Source organism: Haliotis rubra, unplaced genomic scaffold (assembly GCF_003918875.1).
Source record: "Haliotis rubra isolate DU_JTF1 unplaced genomic scaffold, ASM391887v1 Scf567, whole genome shotgun sequence".
Taxonomy (NCBI): Eukaryota; Metazoa; Mollusca; class Gastropoda; order Lepetellida; family Haliotidae; genus Haliotis; species Haliotis rubra.
In genome coordinates this window covers 385739-400327 of record NW_025767265.1, presented here as the reverse complement: position 1 = coordinate 400327, position 14589 = coordinate 385739, and the positions used below count along the sequence as shown (strand labels likewise).

Here is a 14589-nt window from a genome sequence, read left to right as displayed (position 1 = left end):
TGGACGTTGCCGGCGACCAGATTTTTAGCTGTGGCTCGTTGCTCTCATATCCATCCAAGGATTACCTGGGTCGGACTCGAACTGTCATACTGCAGAGTGCGGCGTTAAACAACAAACCAGCAAGGGACCGTCGTAACTTAGCCGACATTTAGGTGGTGCATTCAACAAATTCTCAAATTTCAAAACTTATAACAACTTTAGATTTTAACAAAAACTTCAAAACAATAATCTGAATTCTAATGTTACGTGTCTCACTTTTATTTGCAAATTGAACATTTAGTTGAAAAACATTACTAACCTCATTTCTGTAGACCTAGAAATGTAACAAATAACGAAATGTAATCTGGTGTGCACTGTCTTTGTTATCGACCTGTATTTGCCGAATTGAGATCACCCAACGAGGAAGATATAGTCCACTATAGATACAAAGGTGTCTTCGACATGGTAATTCTCCCGTAAATCCACTACAATGGCAGGCTGATGTGATAGATGGGGCACAACAGTCCGCATACCACGGTCTACACACTCACATTAGACAGCCAGGTCATTGTGTATGTACATGGCGTCTCATGTAGAAAGACTATACTTTATAGGCTCCATACACCCCATTAACGTATCGCTTTCCTATACAGCTTTAATAAGAATGGTTGTAATAACGTAGCGAGGAGTCTGTAAACAGAGCCAAACAACAATTAGAAAACACACGAGTGAGGGGTGATTACTGAGGGTGCCCACGGCAATGGGGACATGCCTGATTTCCTTGGTTGGTTGGTTGTTTAACGCCCCTCTCAGCAATATTCCAGCTTTATGGCTGCGGTCTGTAAGTAATCGAGTCTGGACCAGACAATCCAGTGATCAACAGCATGAGCATCTGTCCACGCAATTGGGATACGATGACATGTCTCAACTATGTCAGCGAGGCTGACCACCCGATCCCGTTAGTCGCTTCTTACAAGTGTGAGTGAGTTTAGTTTTACGCCGCACTCAGCAATGTTCCAGCTATATGGTGGCGGTCTGTAAATACTGGAGTCTGGACCAGACAATCCAGTGATCATGAGCATCGATGTACGAAATTGGGATACGATGACGTGTCAACCAAGTCAGCGAGCGTGACCACCCGATCCCCCTAGTACCCTCTTACGACAAGCATGGGTTGCTGAAAATCAATTCTAACTCAGATCTTCACGAGTACCTGTTTTTTCTGGAAGCGTGTAGAGTGAGTGAGTGACATGAAATGTGACAGGTCTCACACGTTTACCGCTCTGGTGAAACCGATGAGCGTGGTCATTATGCTGAAAAACTAGCATAACAGCGGATCCTGCTGAGGTTAAGGTATGCAAGTCTGCATGACCGTAGACCACTGACAGACTAACGACGTTATACATCCAGAAGCGCCGTGATGGACTTGTCAAGGTGCTGTATTTGGAATCACTCACTACTCCGACTTCAGCGAATGCTTACACTAACCCGTATAATGAAAGAAACTTGTGCATACTACAGTTTAGGTTTTACCATTGCGTAGGTTGCGTATCGACATGTTTATACATCTGTGGACATGGATTGTATTGTTGAGGTCACCATCAAAAGAAGGTAGCCTAGTGGGTGAGGAGTGGTTTCGTTACACTGAAGACCCAGGTTCGATCCCCCGTATTACGGCTTGAATATTAAAAGATGTGCATACAACCAAAGTCACTCACTCAGTAAGTCCACTAGGTTCAGATTTTAAGGTAGAGTTCTGCGTAGAATAAAATATAAAATGGGAAAAAAATGAGCTTTACCAATTGCCCCAGAATGCATTATTTCTGAAAATTACTTATACGTTTTCAAAATATCATTTGTTGCAATATAACACAAAAATAAAATATCAAAGAATAAAACATTAAAATAAACTTTTCTAATTACATTTCAGGTATTAGGTCATAATTAATCTGTTATGAGGTCTTCAGATTTAACTTTTAAGCTTCGTCATAAGAGGCTCATGTGACAAGGCCGGGCCTGCCTGGACATGCCCCCGGTGGAGAGCCCCAATTGACTTGTGTAGATCTAATACCTGTGTGTTATGGCTCCTATTCAAACACGCTCTACACATGACATGGCACGGCATTAGCCCACCTGAGCCAGCAATGTCAGTAGCCAGTGTGGACCTACCCGGGGTATTAGCGGAGAGAATGCTGCTTATAGATTATTGATCAAAATCAAAAGTCCGGAGCAGTGTTATTGGTGGGACGCTGTAAATCTGGCTTGAGAGAAAACCTGTGACGGCGGCAGGCACGACGTACAATAGCTCCGACATCGTGCGGTGTAGTCACCTGTAGGTTTGGAGTTGAAGAACAAGTGGAAGTAGTGAATGTTGACTTGTTTACAGTGGGACTATTGTACAAGCATGGCCGACCAGTCCTTTATCATTGTCAAATACGGAGGTGAGTAAACACGCCTGCAGCAGGTGTACGTTAGTGAATGTCAATGATGGGGTGTTGTGGAATCTGTGTTATTGTTACCTAGGTCTTGTCGGGAGAGACAAATAGTGTATATCAAACACACAAATCAATGTTTTCTGTTATATTACATTATATTACATTCATATTACAGAAATTATTTAATACCCACCAATTATTATTAATCAGCGTGGCCGGGTAAACCACACAAACTGATGATTTAGTCTCACGTTGGTTGTGCCGTTACACGTCCGTGACTATTAGAGGACTAAACGTCAACGCTGTGTCCATGGAAACTGGAAATGTAATGAAAAATTGCTTTACAGAATTCCTTTACACAAACTGTGATATAGTTGGTGTAGCATCATCAGCAACCACGGCGTACCCGCCGTCGGTGCAGGTGCATCGTCGTTTACAGGACTGCACATGGCGCACGTTTATCCAGATATTTCTTCTGAAAGTGTAAGGAGGAATCTGTTCCAGAGGTTTAGTGTTCCAACATTCGGACGAGGGTCTTCTCCTACACCTTTCCCTCACCCGGTTTCAGAGACGGGAACTGTTTATCCACAATTCTTTTACTTTTCTATTAATATAGATTGTCGTAATTTTATCGTGGAACTGACGAAGATGTCTAATGAAGTAATCATTAAGTAATATATTCTGTCATTTAGGGCAAATTTTATCATCGGCTTTCATCCACGGTATTTATTGTTGTCATGACAACCATCTGGACAAACGGCCATTAAACAGTTTCACTATGAATGGGCTCATAATCAACCATTTACTCGACTTTTTGACACACTGTTCTTAATTACACCCATTCGACACGTGTATGCATGACGAAGCACAGGTTAATCCCTATGTTCAAACATCTACCCAACCGTGAACGGAGTTTTCCGATCGAACGCGCCCGGTCCCGTAATATGTTACCAAACAATCGATTGTTTTTATGATATGATCGAACATGGCTGGATCACCGGGTGGGAGTGGATTTTATTGATTTTAGACAAAACACATGCAACCCTGGCCGTTGTGTATCAATACAGACGAGACCACCGGATACTGGCGTTTGATTAAACAAGGTCTGTCAGACATAGCGTCTTACTGGCTTAGTGTGAGCTCTGTCGTCACGGACCTGGTCACCTACAGTATGTAATGGTAGTCACGGCGTTCTAAAACAAACAAAGACCTTATAATATAATATTTGTGTCGTTTGTTTGTTTAGAGTAAACATCGACAATGTATACAAACAGACATAGTTTATGTATGTTTCAAACATTACATGAGCTGTTGGTAAAAAAACCCATCATAGTCTATAAGTAACCTTCAGCCAGAAGGCTTATGAAACACAATAAGACGATAATTTCATATTGACTTAAAACATAAGGATACTGTTTGTAACCTGTACTAAACAATACTATATATGGTTATATACACCTTGCCCTAATATATTGTGCAAACATCGCTATTGTGTATGTGTACGGCCTTGTGAGATCTGTGTTAAAGAAAGGTTATATATGTGACCTGTTACCAAAGACGCCCAAATCGTCGAGATTCTGAGTTCGAATCCCACATTCACTTGCATTTTCAGCAAAATGTTCACCTTGTCCCACGAAACGGGTAATTTATTCCGTATTCCGACCAACGCAGTCATTTCCACTTGTGTCGGTGGTTTCATCCAGAGTGCAGCCATATCGCAATGATAGGACACCATAGGCGGATCCAGAAGGGGTGTGCAGGGGTGCGCATCCCCCCCCCCCCCCCCCTTTTTGTGCTGAAAGTTTGTTAAATGACCATTGAAACTCGGGTGAAAATGAAGTGTGCACCCCTCCTTTTCTCAATAGTGTGCACCACACACACCCCTTCTCAAAAGCTGTATCCGTCCCTGGATACAGGTATTACCCTTTTGGGGAATCGAACCCGGACAGTGTTCGTGACGCTCTCGCGTGTTACCACGTGGCCAATGCCTTCATCGTCAGATAGGACGCACCTGCTTTGAGAACAAAGAAGCTGAGCCGACACAGGGGTTGCCAGGGAGGTTCTTTCAACGTCTCACCAGTGCTAGTAGGCTCAAGTTTCACTGCCGTTATAAATATTTTAAACGGGTTTCAAAGACGTGTTGGCAGAATGTCTTCCCAGACATTTCCGGGGTGGCTGAGAGGGAGGAAATCGTCCACATAACTGCATCCATTATTTCCGTCTAGGTTCGACTTATCTGATTGCCTGTCGATCACAGGGTTCTTCTGAACAGAGAGATAAAAGAATAGTTCAATGTAAAAGTAATGTGCTCTTATTGAACCTTCACACGTACAGGAACCTTCAACTAGCTTTCTGGCTTCAATTATTCAAAATTTCACTGATTGCTTGAATACAATTTTTTTACTCTCAATAAACGTGTAGGATTATGTTGGGAAACTCCTGACTTGCATGCACACCAGAATCCAAGAGAGTATCTAGTCTTATTTATATATTAATGCCAGTTTTTCCATTCCTAGAGTGCACACCTTCAACATTACATTCCGGCAATATCACGGTGGATGAGTTAGACAAACAGGTTTCACACATGTGAGGAATCGAACCGGGGTTTTGATGGTAGTGTCTGCGTGGGTGCGTGTGCGCATGTGTGCGTGTGCTCTTCCACTAGACATTGGTCTCGTTGTCCCCAGGCTGTCGGCACCAAGAGCTCCCACCATGTACACGTTTGTATGAGTGTAAATCAGTCCACGCTTAGCATTAATCTACAGTATGTCAGCCTAAAAGTACTTCTACACCCCCACCCACCTTTATCTTATTTAGCTATGTTTTCAGGTCTAGCAGACATATATCAATAAAAGCTTATATTGGATATATTTTGCACAGTCTGATATGTAAATATGAAACTCAGTTCTCCTTAGCTGTACAAATACACCATTGTTTGTCTGTGATAGCACGCTGAACCGACTGTCCTAGAGTCTGATCAACATAGCCGTTTATACGCCACACCCGACATCAATACTTCATTCACCTGTACATTGTCCCAGGTACATAACAATGCATAATGGCCAAGGAACGCGCGTGTTTTCTGTTATTGTGGATTATCGTATAATCTGGAGATAATCCCGACAGCAGCAGGTGCGTGTTTACGTGCAAGGATCAGAGGTTACGCCTTAATTCCATGATGGTAAACAAAAATATGTTGATCTCATAAGTCATTTATTGATCAATATTTAAGATCAGGAAACAATAGGCTTTGAAAACAAACCATGGGTCTCAGCTAGCCTTGATTTAGTGCCCTGACCGTGCCGAGGCGGCAACAGACGCCATGAAATCTACTCAGTAACTTTGGGTAAAGGTGAGCTACAGGACCTGATGGCTATGCGTTTTCTCGTCATCCCCATGTAAATGTTTGGTACCAGAGCTCAGACGAACGGTCCGCAGCGCTGGCGTTGATGTTTCCCGTCGTCAATGCCATCTACAATGCTGAACGTGCATGTACAACTACTCAAACCTAAGTCAAGGTTTGTAGATAGGTTTGTTCAATGCGATGTTAATCCAAAATACTCACTCAAATCGAAAAGATCTCGGTTAGCTATATCGGAGAATAGGAATGACAAGTCTTTGTGGATGATCAGCTTCTTTACTGTACAATAGCGACTATTCGGTACAGATACTTATACCAATTTCAAGCATGAACACGGTATAAGTATCTATACTGAAAGTGGTCAATGTGCACTTTTCATTCTTTATTCCTTGAAAAATATACAACCTAAGCCGACATTCACACTCTCATCCTTCCGGGTACCCATACACAACTGGATGTCCAGAGGTGTATTTCTCTGAGGAGAAACCACATGTTTGCAATGATAGGGACACCGTCATGCATTTTTGTGCGTTATCCTCCTGAGATGCCTGAAGAATCTGGACATCCCAGCATGCACTTTCGTGTGTTTGGACAGAATATCGTTTTGAATTCTGTAACTAAATTTACCTGCAATCAGCCCGATGTTGAGTTGATACTGTTCAACACGATACTAGCTCGTTTACTGGCAATGTCACGCACTGTGAGTTACAATGTGAGACATACATCTAACAAATGTACCCCGAAGTAGCCCTATTTCCAGCCACCATTGCGTGTCACAGACTCAGTGAGGTGGCTTCATTAACTAGCCACCTAGTTGTTCAGATTGATATTCCACCCGCATTCCTACCCCGATCTGCCAATCTGACATGCCACCACGCGACATCTCTGGATCAAAGCCTCGTTCTGACAACAGCTATGGCGGCGTCCTAGCACCCGGTGTTTTCCTGTCAGTGGCGACTGGAAGTGTCATTGTTCCCAGGAGATAGTTTTGTATGGAGTAAGGGCGTATCTTGCATCAGGGTTCGGGGTGAGCTGGGGTGACTTATATTCATGGCCGGCTTGTAGTTCTTATGATAACCATCGCCATTTGATTCCACGCGGATTTCAGTCAGATGAATGAGTGAGGTATGTTTTAATGGCGTTTTGAACAGTATTCCAGCTCGATGTGATCGAGAACCAGAAGTGATGTGGGTCTCAGATATTTAGAATGTTGGTGAAACCTCGGAGCACAGTTACAGACAAACCTAGAGACATAATAGTGTCGAAACAGTGATTGGAAAACCCACTAGCACATGTTCTGATATGCTCAAGGGACGTAATTCTGCACAATTCCTAGACGGCTGGGCCACCCGATCCAAGGAGACCAACTCCTCATGAATTGATGATAATGTGAAAAAGTCGAAAATCACAGAAACACACACCAGATGGTATATATGGCAAGGATATATATAATTTGTTTGAGTGGCATTCTAGAAATTGGGGGTATAGGGATGACAAGACTTTATGGATGATCAATGCCGTTTTGTATGCTTGAAAACGGTGTAAGAATCTATACCGAAACGTCGCCATTGTCAAAATAAAGAAGTTGATCATCCATAAAGCCTTGTCATCCCCAAGGATATATATGTTTGTCTCTATATTCCTTGGTCTAGAAGAACTGTGTGGGGTCCGAATGGGTATTGAGTCGGTCCTAGTTGGAGGCATTTTGTAACGGAATTACAACCGTAACCCCTGGGAGCCACACCAGTACAACCCACATGTAGAAGTTGCACGAGGCGGCATGTATGACTCTGTCCAGAACCGCTGCATGGCGTCAAGCCTTGATCCAAGGCGGTACTGAATCCTGGCGGTACTGAGTCCATGGGTGTATAGTAATTCTATTCTTTGAAGAGGCAAATCTTGATAAGCTGACAGTACAAGGACGTCTAAGGACGCCAGTCTGTTAGGGGGACAACATCTTCTTGCTATTTATATATTTTTTTAACCAAAATGTCATTTAAACTATTATTTATTACTTTAGAGACTTGAGCAAGTCTACATGGCGTCTATCCATCTTACTTCTACCAGTCTCACCATCACCTTGACCTGACATACCCGCCTACATTTCAGATGACCAGCAGGCTCTCTTCAACCCCTGGTGCACCACCCACACACTCATCGAGTGGATCCGGCGGAAGTGTAACTGCTCGCACGACAGTAAGTGGTCTTCATGTTGTTTCATGAAGAATCTATTATATTTTCTGAATCTGATTTTCAATAAAATAAAATTGGGAATAGACTGTTTGAAAGAATGACTTAAAAGGTTCATGTTTTGTTGACGTTGTCTATGAACCTTGTGTTACGTTATCCCTCGGATAGGTCGGGTGGGATGAAGGGTGATGGGTTGGTTGGTTGGTTGGTTAACGTCACACAGCTATGTTCCAGCTATATGCCTGTACATAATCGAGTCTTGACAAGACAATCCAGTGATTAGCATTATGATGATCAATCTTCGCAACTGGGATACGATGACATGTGGTCAACCAAGTCAGCGAGCCTGACCACCCGATCCCGTTATAGTCGCCTATGGGTTCCTGAAGACCAGGGGATGCAGTTGGTGTGTTCCATGTTATTCCTGTATGAATGAATACATGAAATGTCCGTGTTGGAACCGTCCCTTGAATCTAAATCAACAGCTGTACCGCCAGTCATCAGCAAGCACCTGCATCTATTTCAGTTACCATTGATCTCATTGACCAAGACGGACAGGTGAAGAATCTCGCAGGAAGTAACGAAGAATATGCAAATGAGCTTGTAAATGGAAGAGAGACGTACATCTTAATACGGGTGGAAAGTAAGTACACACACGTGAATCTTGATACGAGTGGAAAGTAAGTATACCTACACTCCCATGTTAGTACGGGTGGAAAATACGTATACCTACACATTGATGTTCATACGGGTGGAACGTATATATACTTTCACGTTCATCTTAATACGTGTGAAACGTATGTGTACCTACACATACATCTAAATATATGTTTATCTACACGTGCACCTTAATACGGGTGGAACGTAATATATCTACGCGTGCATCTTAATACGGGTGGAACGTATATATACCTACGCGTGCCTCTTAAAACGGATGAAACGTATCTCTATACATACATCTTAATACGCATGGAACGTATATATATGTACATCTTAATACGGGTGGAACGTATATATATCTACACATACATCCTAATACGGGTTGAACGTATATATACTTTCACGTTTATCTTGATACGGGTGGAACGTATATATATACCTACACATACATCTTAATACGGGTGGAAAGTACGTAAAACCTACACATACATTACAATACTTCTGGAACTTGCCTACGCTCCTTTAACGCTTAAGTAGTACGTAAACTCAGTACGGAAAGAACTTACGTGTGCCGAGACATGCATGTTAATATTGACGGACACCACGTCCTGATACGGACAAGGAATCAGAGCACGCTGTACACCCAATTATCCCAACTCTGATCCACAATGCTTACCTACCCGACGTCCCGGCATAATTTACGGCCTTAAAATTCCCTCTATTGACTCAATTGTAAAGCCTGATTGCTCCTGTCGTATATAACCCTGGTTGTATGCACATGTCAAGTCGGGAATAGCTAAAACATGCACTTGTGGCTAAGATTTATGTCTTACACATACACGTTGATTATTATTCTAAAATCACACAGGTAGCCGTGTAATGGAAACAGAGAAAGGTGTCACACGAACCATGTACCAACATTCTTGGGGTGGTATCACACACAGATCAGATTTACCCCACGGGAGACCGCCTTTGTGTTTGACAGGGGCATGTTGCCATACATAGTGTTTCTATATACCTCAGTGGTAGTGTTCGTAGCCGTGGGATTAAAAGGTCAACTTATTTCAGGTTTCCGTTTCTATGTTTAGCTTACCTGTGCAGAATGGGTTCGTTAAAGGTAGTAACCGAGCGTACACCCCGAGCGTTGCATCATCCTGTAACTAGTCTTACATTATTTCTAGCGATACTGTTTCTCAAGTCCAAATTGGTGCTTTTCGCCGTTGTTTGCGAAAAAAAGGATTTGGCACTGTACTGTATTTAGGTCATGCGTTATATTCGTATCTTCCAGTCTTTAGATATCACTTGCTGTCTTTCTCTAATATCAGTATGGTTCGTGTCTTGTACATGCATGCATCTCCGTTATTTAGTCCCGTAATCGTCTGTAGTGTGATACACTGTGACTATATTGTGTGGAAATAACTTTTACGAATCCTGTACAATTCAATATTATACCTGTATAACTGACGTTTAAAATTAAAAAAAGAAAGAAAGAAATATTCCAGAACATTCATGTGAGCTACACGGCCTTGGTTCAATATTTCACCGTGTGTGAATTCTTTATACTAACCAAGGTACAGTACGTATCAGTGGTGAATCTGTATGAACTAAAGCATCACACATCACTGCCTGCAAGCCCTCCAGGCCAACACTCTGACGTGAACGAAAGATATTTTTTCATATGCATGAGCACACTCGCATTCAATTACCTTCAATCACCCGTGCATACATCGATATCGACCGAACTGTATATTTGCACACTATATTTATATATCTATTGGATTAACACGTAATTGTAGGGAGTTGTGAGGCTCCATGTGCCCCCGTGGTAGACGTCTGTGGGCTGTGCTCTGGCTGTACTCCCACGTGAGGGGCACCTGTCGTGACCCCTGTCGCACCCACCCTGGCTCTCCATCAGGCAATAGACGTTACCTGACGCTCGTCAGTGACGTCATAACTCCAGTGGCAAACCATTATTCACCGTGTCCCCGTTGACTTCCATCTGACTGCAGTGTAGCCAGGAAGTCAACAAACATGCACCGGTAATATTTTGTACTGTTGTTAAGGAGGTGGTCCAGTTCCGCCTAATGGAAACTGTAACTGGTTCTATTGGGTAGGTCAGTGCGTCAGTCCAAGGTTGACCACAAGTTAGTCCAAGGTGTCTGACGAACTGCAGAGTGGCCGAAACACCCGGGTGTATAGGGCACTAGTGGTGTTCCGATTAACTGAAATAATCGATGATTGGTCGCAGGGACCAAACGACCAAGCAATCGATCAAATTTTCTCATAATCGAACATAAACGATTTTGGAACTACTGTTTTAGTCTTTGAAATACTTGACAATGGAACATATCTTAGAAGTTGTCAGGGCCTGAAAACATGTTTATTTCTTAGAAAACTCACTCCACTAACTGAATATTTCTCTAAGACTCCAGGAAGTTTATGTTCATGATATATTAGTCATCACTTTAATGTAGCAAGTTGCAACATGTTATACTTTTCTGCAGTAACAACCTGGATAGGAAAATCTGAAAAATGACGCTAACCAATTTTTATCGATGATTGTTCGTTGGTAATGAAGCAATCATCAATTGTGAGATTTCAACCAATTTCGAACACAAAAGGGCACACATGCCCTATGACTGAAATACCGTCGAATGCTGGGTAAAACCCATCTCCCTCACTACCTAAACGTTTGTAGTATACATGTGCATGAAACTGTCATAAACCACTAGTCATAACCTTCACTATATTAAGGGGTGTGGTTTTCTTCGTGTTTCAGAAGCGGGGGAGAACGGCCAGAACCGATACGTGTCGCTGTTGAACAACCTGGAACACGTCAACCCGGACCTGATGGGTGAGTGAGTGAATGGGTTTCCAGTGAGTGAGTGAGTAAATCAACAAGCCTAAAAATATAAAACTCACAATCCAAACCTTAAATCTAAATGCCGCAGTTATGATGGTATCACATGCATGAACCATGTAACATGCTGTTTATTACAAGCACGTGTTGTTGCTGCTGGCTGGTTGTTCACTGGCTCACATGTTGTTTATGTATGTTATATGCTGTTTCAGTCAAACTTAACAACCTTTCACGACCAGCCACAAGGAATCGAAAAGACCGCTTCAAAAAGACAAACAAATCTGGAAAAAGCGCGTCAAAACCAGATTCCCCAAACAAGCGACCGACCAGCAGCGAAAGACGGTCTAAACTTGGCAAATAGATTGCTAGACATTCGGAACCTTCCGGCTAATGTATGTTTGTGTTTTGATAAACAATCGGAGCTGTCACGAACAGGTGCTCGTTAAACTGTGTATTGTGGGGATTACGAGCTCGAGCCTACATCCGGGGGGCAGAACTTTGCAAAACCAAACTATCGGTAACCGATTACATCCACCCGTCCAATACTGCAGAAACACAGACATCGAGCAATACCTCCTGGGTGGAACTGACACGTGACCTGTATACGTCACAATGGAACTCCATTTGTGCACACGACACGTGGTGTGAGTACCAGACTTATACGTGAAGGAACACACAGATAAGTGACGTAAGCAGCGCTTTTAATGAACGCTCGATGACTCCCTTTAAAAGTCGAACATTCGTGAAGAGACTCCAAGGGGCATTCTGCACGGAAAGGAACGAGTCGTTATGAATGCATTTCACGTCAAAGATGTATTTCTATAAATGTTCAAATCGTTTCAAGACTGTCGCAAGTATGGATGTGAACTTTAAGACGACCAAGGGAGTGTGTTTATTCATGTATGTTCTTGTGTATGTGCTTCTATTCAGATATACGTCAACAGTCATTGTTTCAAGGTTTACTGAAGCTGAATGTGGCTTTAAATTGCCTTTAGCAACGTTCCAGCTGTATCACGGGAACATCAGACATGCGCATGACCTATTACACTGCATGTGGGGACTCGAACCAAGAACTTCGAAGACTTTAACCACTTGGCTACCGAACCGCTCTGCAGGTTAAGGCATTCCCTCGTCTCGGGTTCGAATTCTACATGGGCATACAATGCATGGAGCCAGTTCTTGATATTACTGGACTATTGAATTATAATAGCACCGGCTCCAAACTTACTTGATTCCGGGTTCCAGTCGGCCCCCCATAATTATGTTGGTCGTTGGAGGCGACTAAGTGGACCAAATGGTTAGGCTCAGGTACTTGATTGGAGGTCATACTCTGACGGAGAGGGGCATTGCTCGTGATATCAACCACCGGTTTGCCTGGTCAAGACTGGATCATTTATATCCCGCCGTCATGGCGCCACAGTACGGCGTGCACTCACTCACACGGGATCATGTTTGTGGTGCTACTGAACCATCATTGTGTATAACACTGGCAAACGGACGTACTGCCATCATGGCACTAACGTCGCTCTTTGCAAATCAGACCCTAGTCCTGGGTTCAAATTCATTCTAAGTACACCAAATGAACACCAGAATGTCAACGTCTAGCTTAGGTTAAATGACAGTTTCAGCATTAACCTAAATACTCGTAGTTATAAAAATATTCACTTTCCTACCTGATTATATATATCGACTCCACTTTTGGATGGGATAACCCTATGTTTAAACATACTCTTGTAATATTTTGAGAATCAGTTTTGTGCATCATGAAAGGATCGAGATATATCAAATATTACCCACTCGGCAATACATTTGTGGGCATCATGATGTCCATAGTCTAATCCGGGTTGTCGGGGTTGTCTGTATATCACGGCTATGAAACCATGCTTCGGTAGTGTTTTTTTAATATTGTTTCTTAATTTATATATGTGCAAAATAAATATTTATTTGTCCTTAGATAATATTCTTTTAAGGTGTTGCTACAAACGTGCAATTTCATATTGCGTGTAATGTTTAGTTTGTAGAACAAATAGATATTTACCGATTTCTCGTCCATATGTCCATATCAACATTATATAACTTCCCCGTGTACTTTATATATAAGACCAATCCTTCCCTTGACTGGTCCCCTGTTGTCGCTGCGCTGTCAACTCCCTCCACAGACACCACCGTGTGGTAGACTAGGTGACTGTCTTCAAGCGACCGGGAACCAGTTTAACTCCTCTTCCATTGTACGTGGTGTGTAATGATTGTATTCATTGTCCATGCAATATATTTCCCGCGGTGTTACCTTCGTATGTATGTTCTTCTTGAGTTATTACCTTTTTTTAATAAAATGATCTCGAACATTATTCTTTTGTCGTGTATGTCGTAAACGTGTGAATATAGTATAGCGGTTCACGTGTTTGCTCGTCACGCTGAAGATCGGGTTTGATTCCCCAAATGGTTTTCATGTGTCAAGTCCATTGCCCTACCCATACTTGCATCACTAGGAGGGGAATGCGAGCCGGAAGTGTTGGGACAGACAGGATCTCTTTAACGGTGTATGTGCTCGCATCTGTGTGCGTGCCTGTGCATTGAGTCTCTCTGTATGCGCGCGTCTGTGTGTGTGTCTGTCTGCTAGCACTCGTCTAGACACATTCAATGGTTTTACAGATCCACAAACACTACACACAAAGGTTCAGTTTCAACTAACGTCTTGAAAACGAAAAGGAAATCTGATATGTCAATAATTTGTTCCCGAGGAATTAATGTTATATGTATATTGAAATATCATTTTCGGCTGTATAGGTGCACCTGTTAAATCACCGATATATTAAGCATATTTAACAGCCATACAGACCGCTAAATGTTCGGTTTTTAAATTACATTTGGCGGTCTTAAATCAACGATAAAGGACCGCGAAATTGAAAACCGAGTAGCTTTATCTTCTAATTTTCCGCACATTCCTGATATAGTAAATAATTACGCGGAAAAGACTGAGTGAGTGAGTTTTTCTGTAAAGAAATATTTTCAAACGGAGTTTATTCATATGGTTTACATTTCATGATCGGTGCCAGATGTGAAACTTAGGCTTCGTCACTTTGCATCATGTCCATTAATAGCCA

At 42.4% G+C, this 14589-nt stretch overlaps 1 protein-coding gene across 1 annotated transcript; it reads left to right on the top strand.

Moving 5' to 3' along the window:
* Nucleotides 1-2066: 2066 nt before the first annotated feature.
* LOC124254192 (uncharacterized protein CXorf65 homolog) lies at nucleotides 2067-13203 on the top strand. Its single transcript, XM_046688078.1, has 5 exons — nucleotides 2067-2420; nucleotides 7885-7971; nucleotides 8492-8608; nucleotides 11405-11479; nucleotides 11698-13203. The coding sequence occupies exons 1-5, from the start codon at nucleotides 2348-2350 to the stop codon at nucleotides 11844-11846; spliced, it is 501 nt and encodes a 166-aa protein (XP_046544034.1). The 5' UTR covers nucleotides 2067-2347; the 3' UTR covers nucleotides 11847-13203.
* Nucleotides 13204-14589: the final 1386 nt, after the last annotated feature.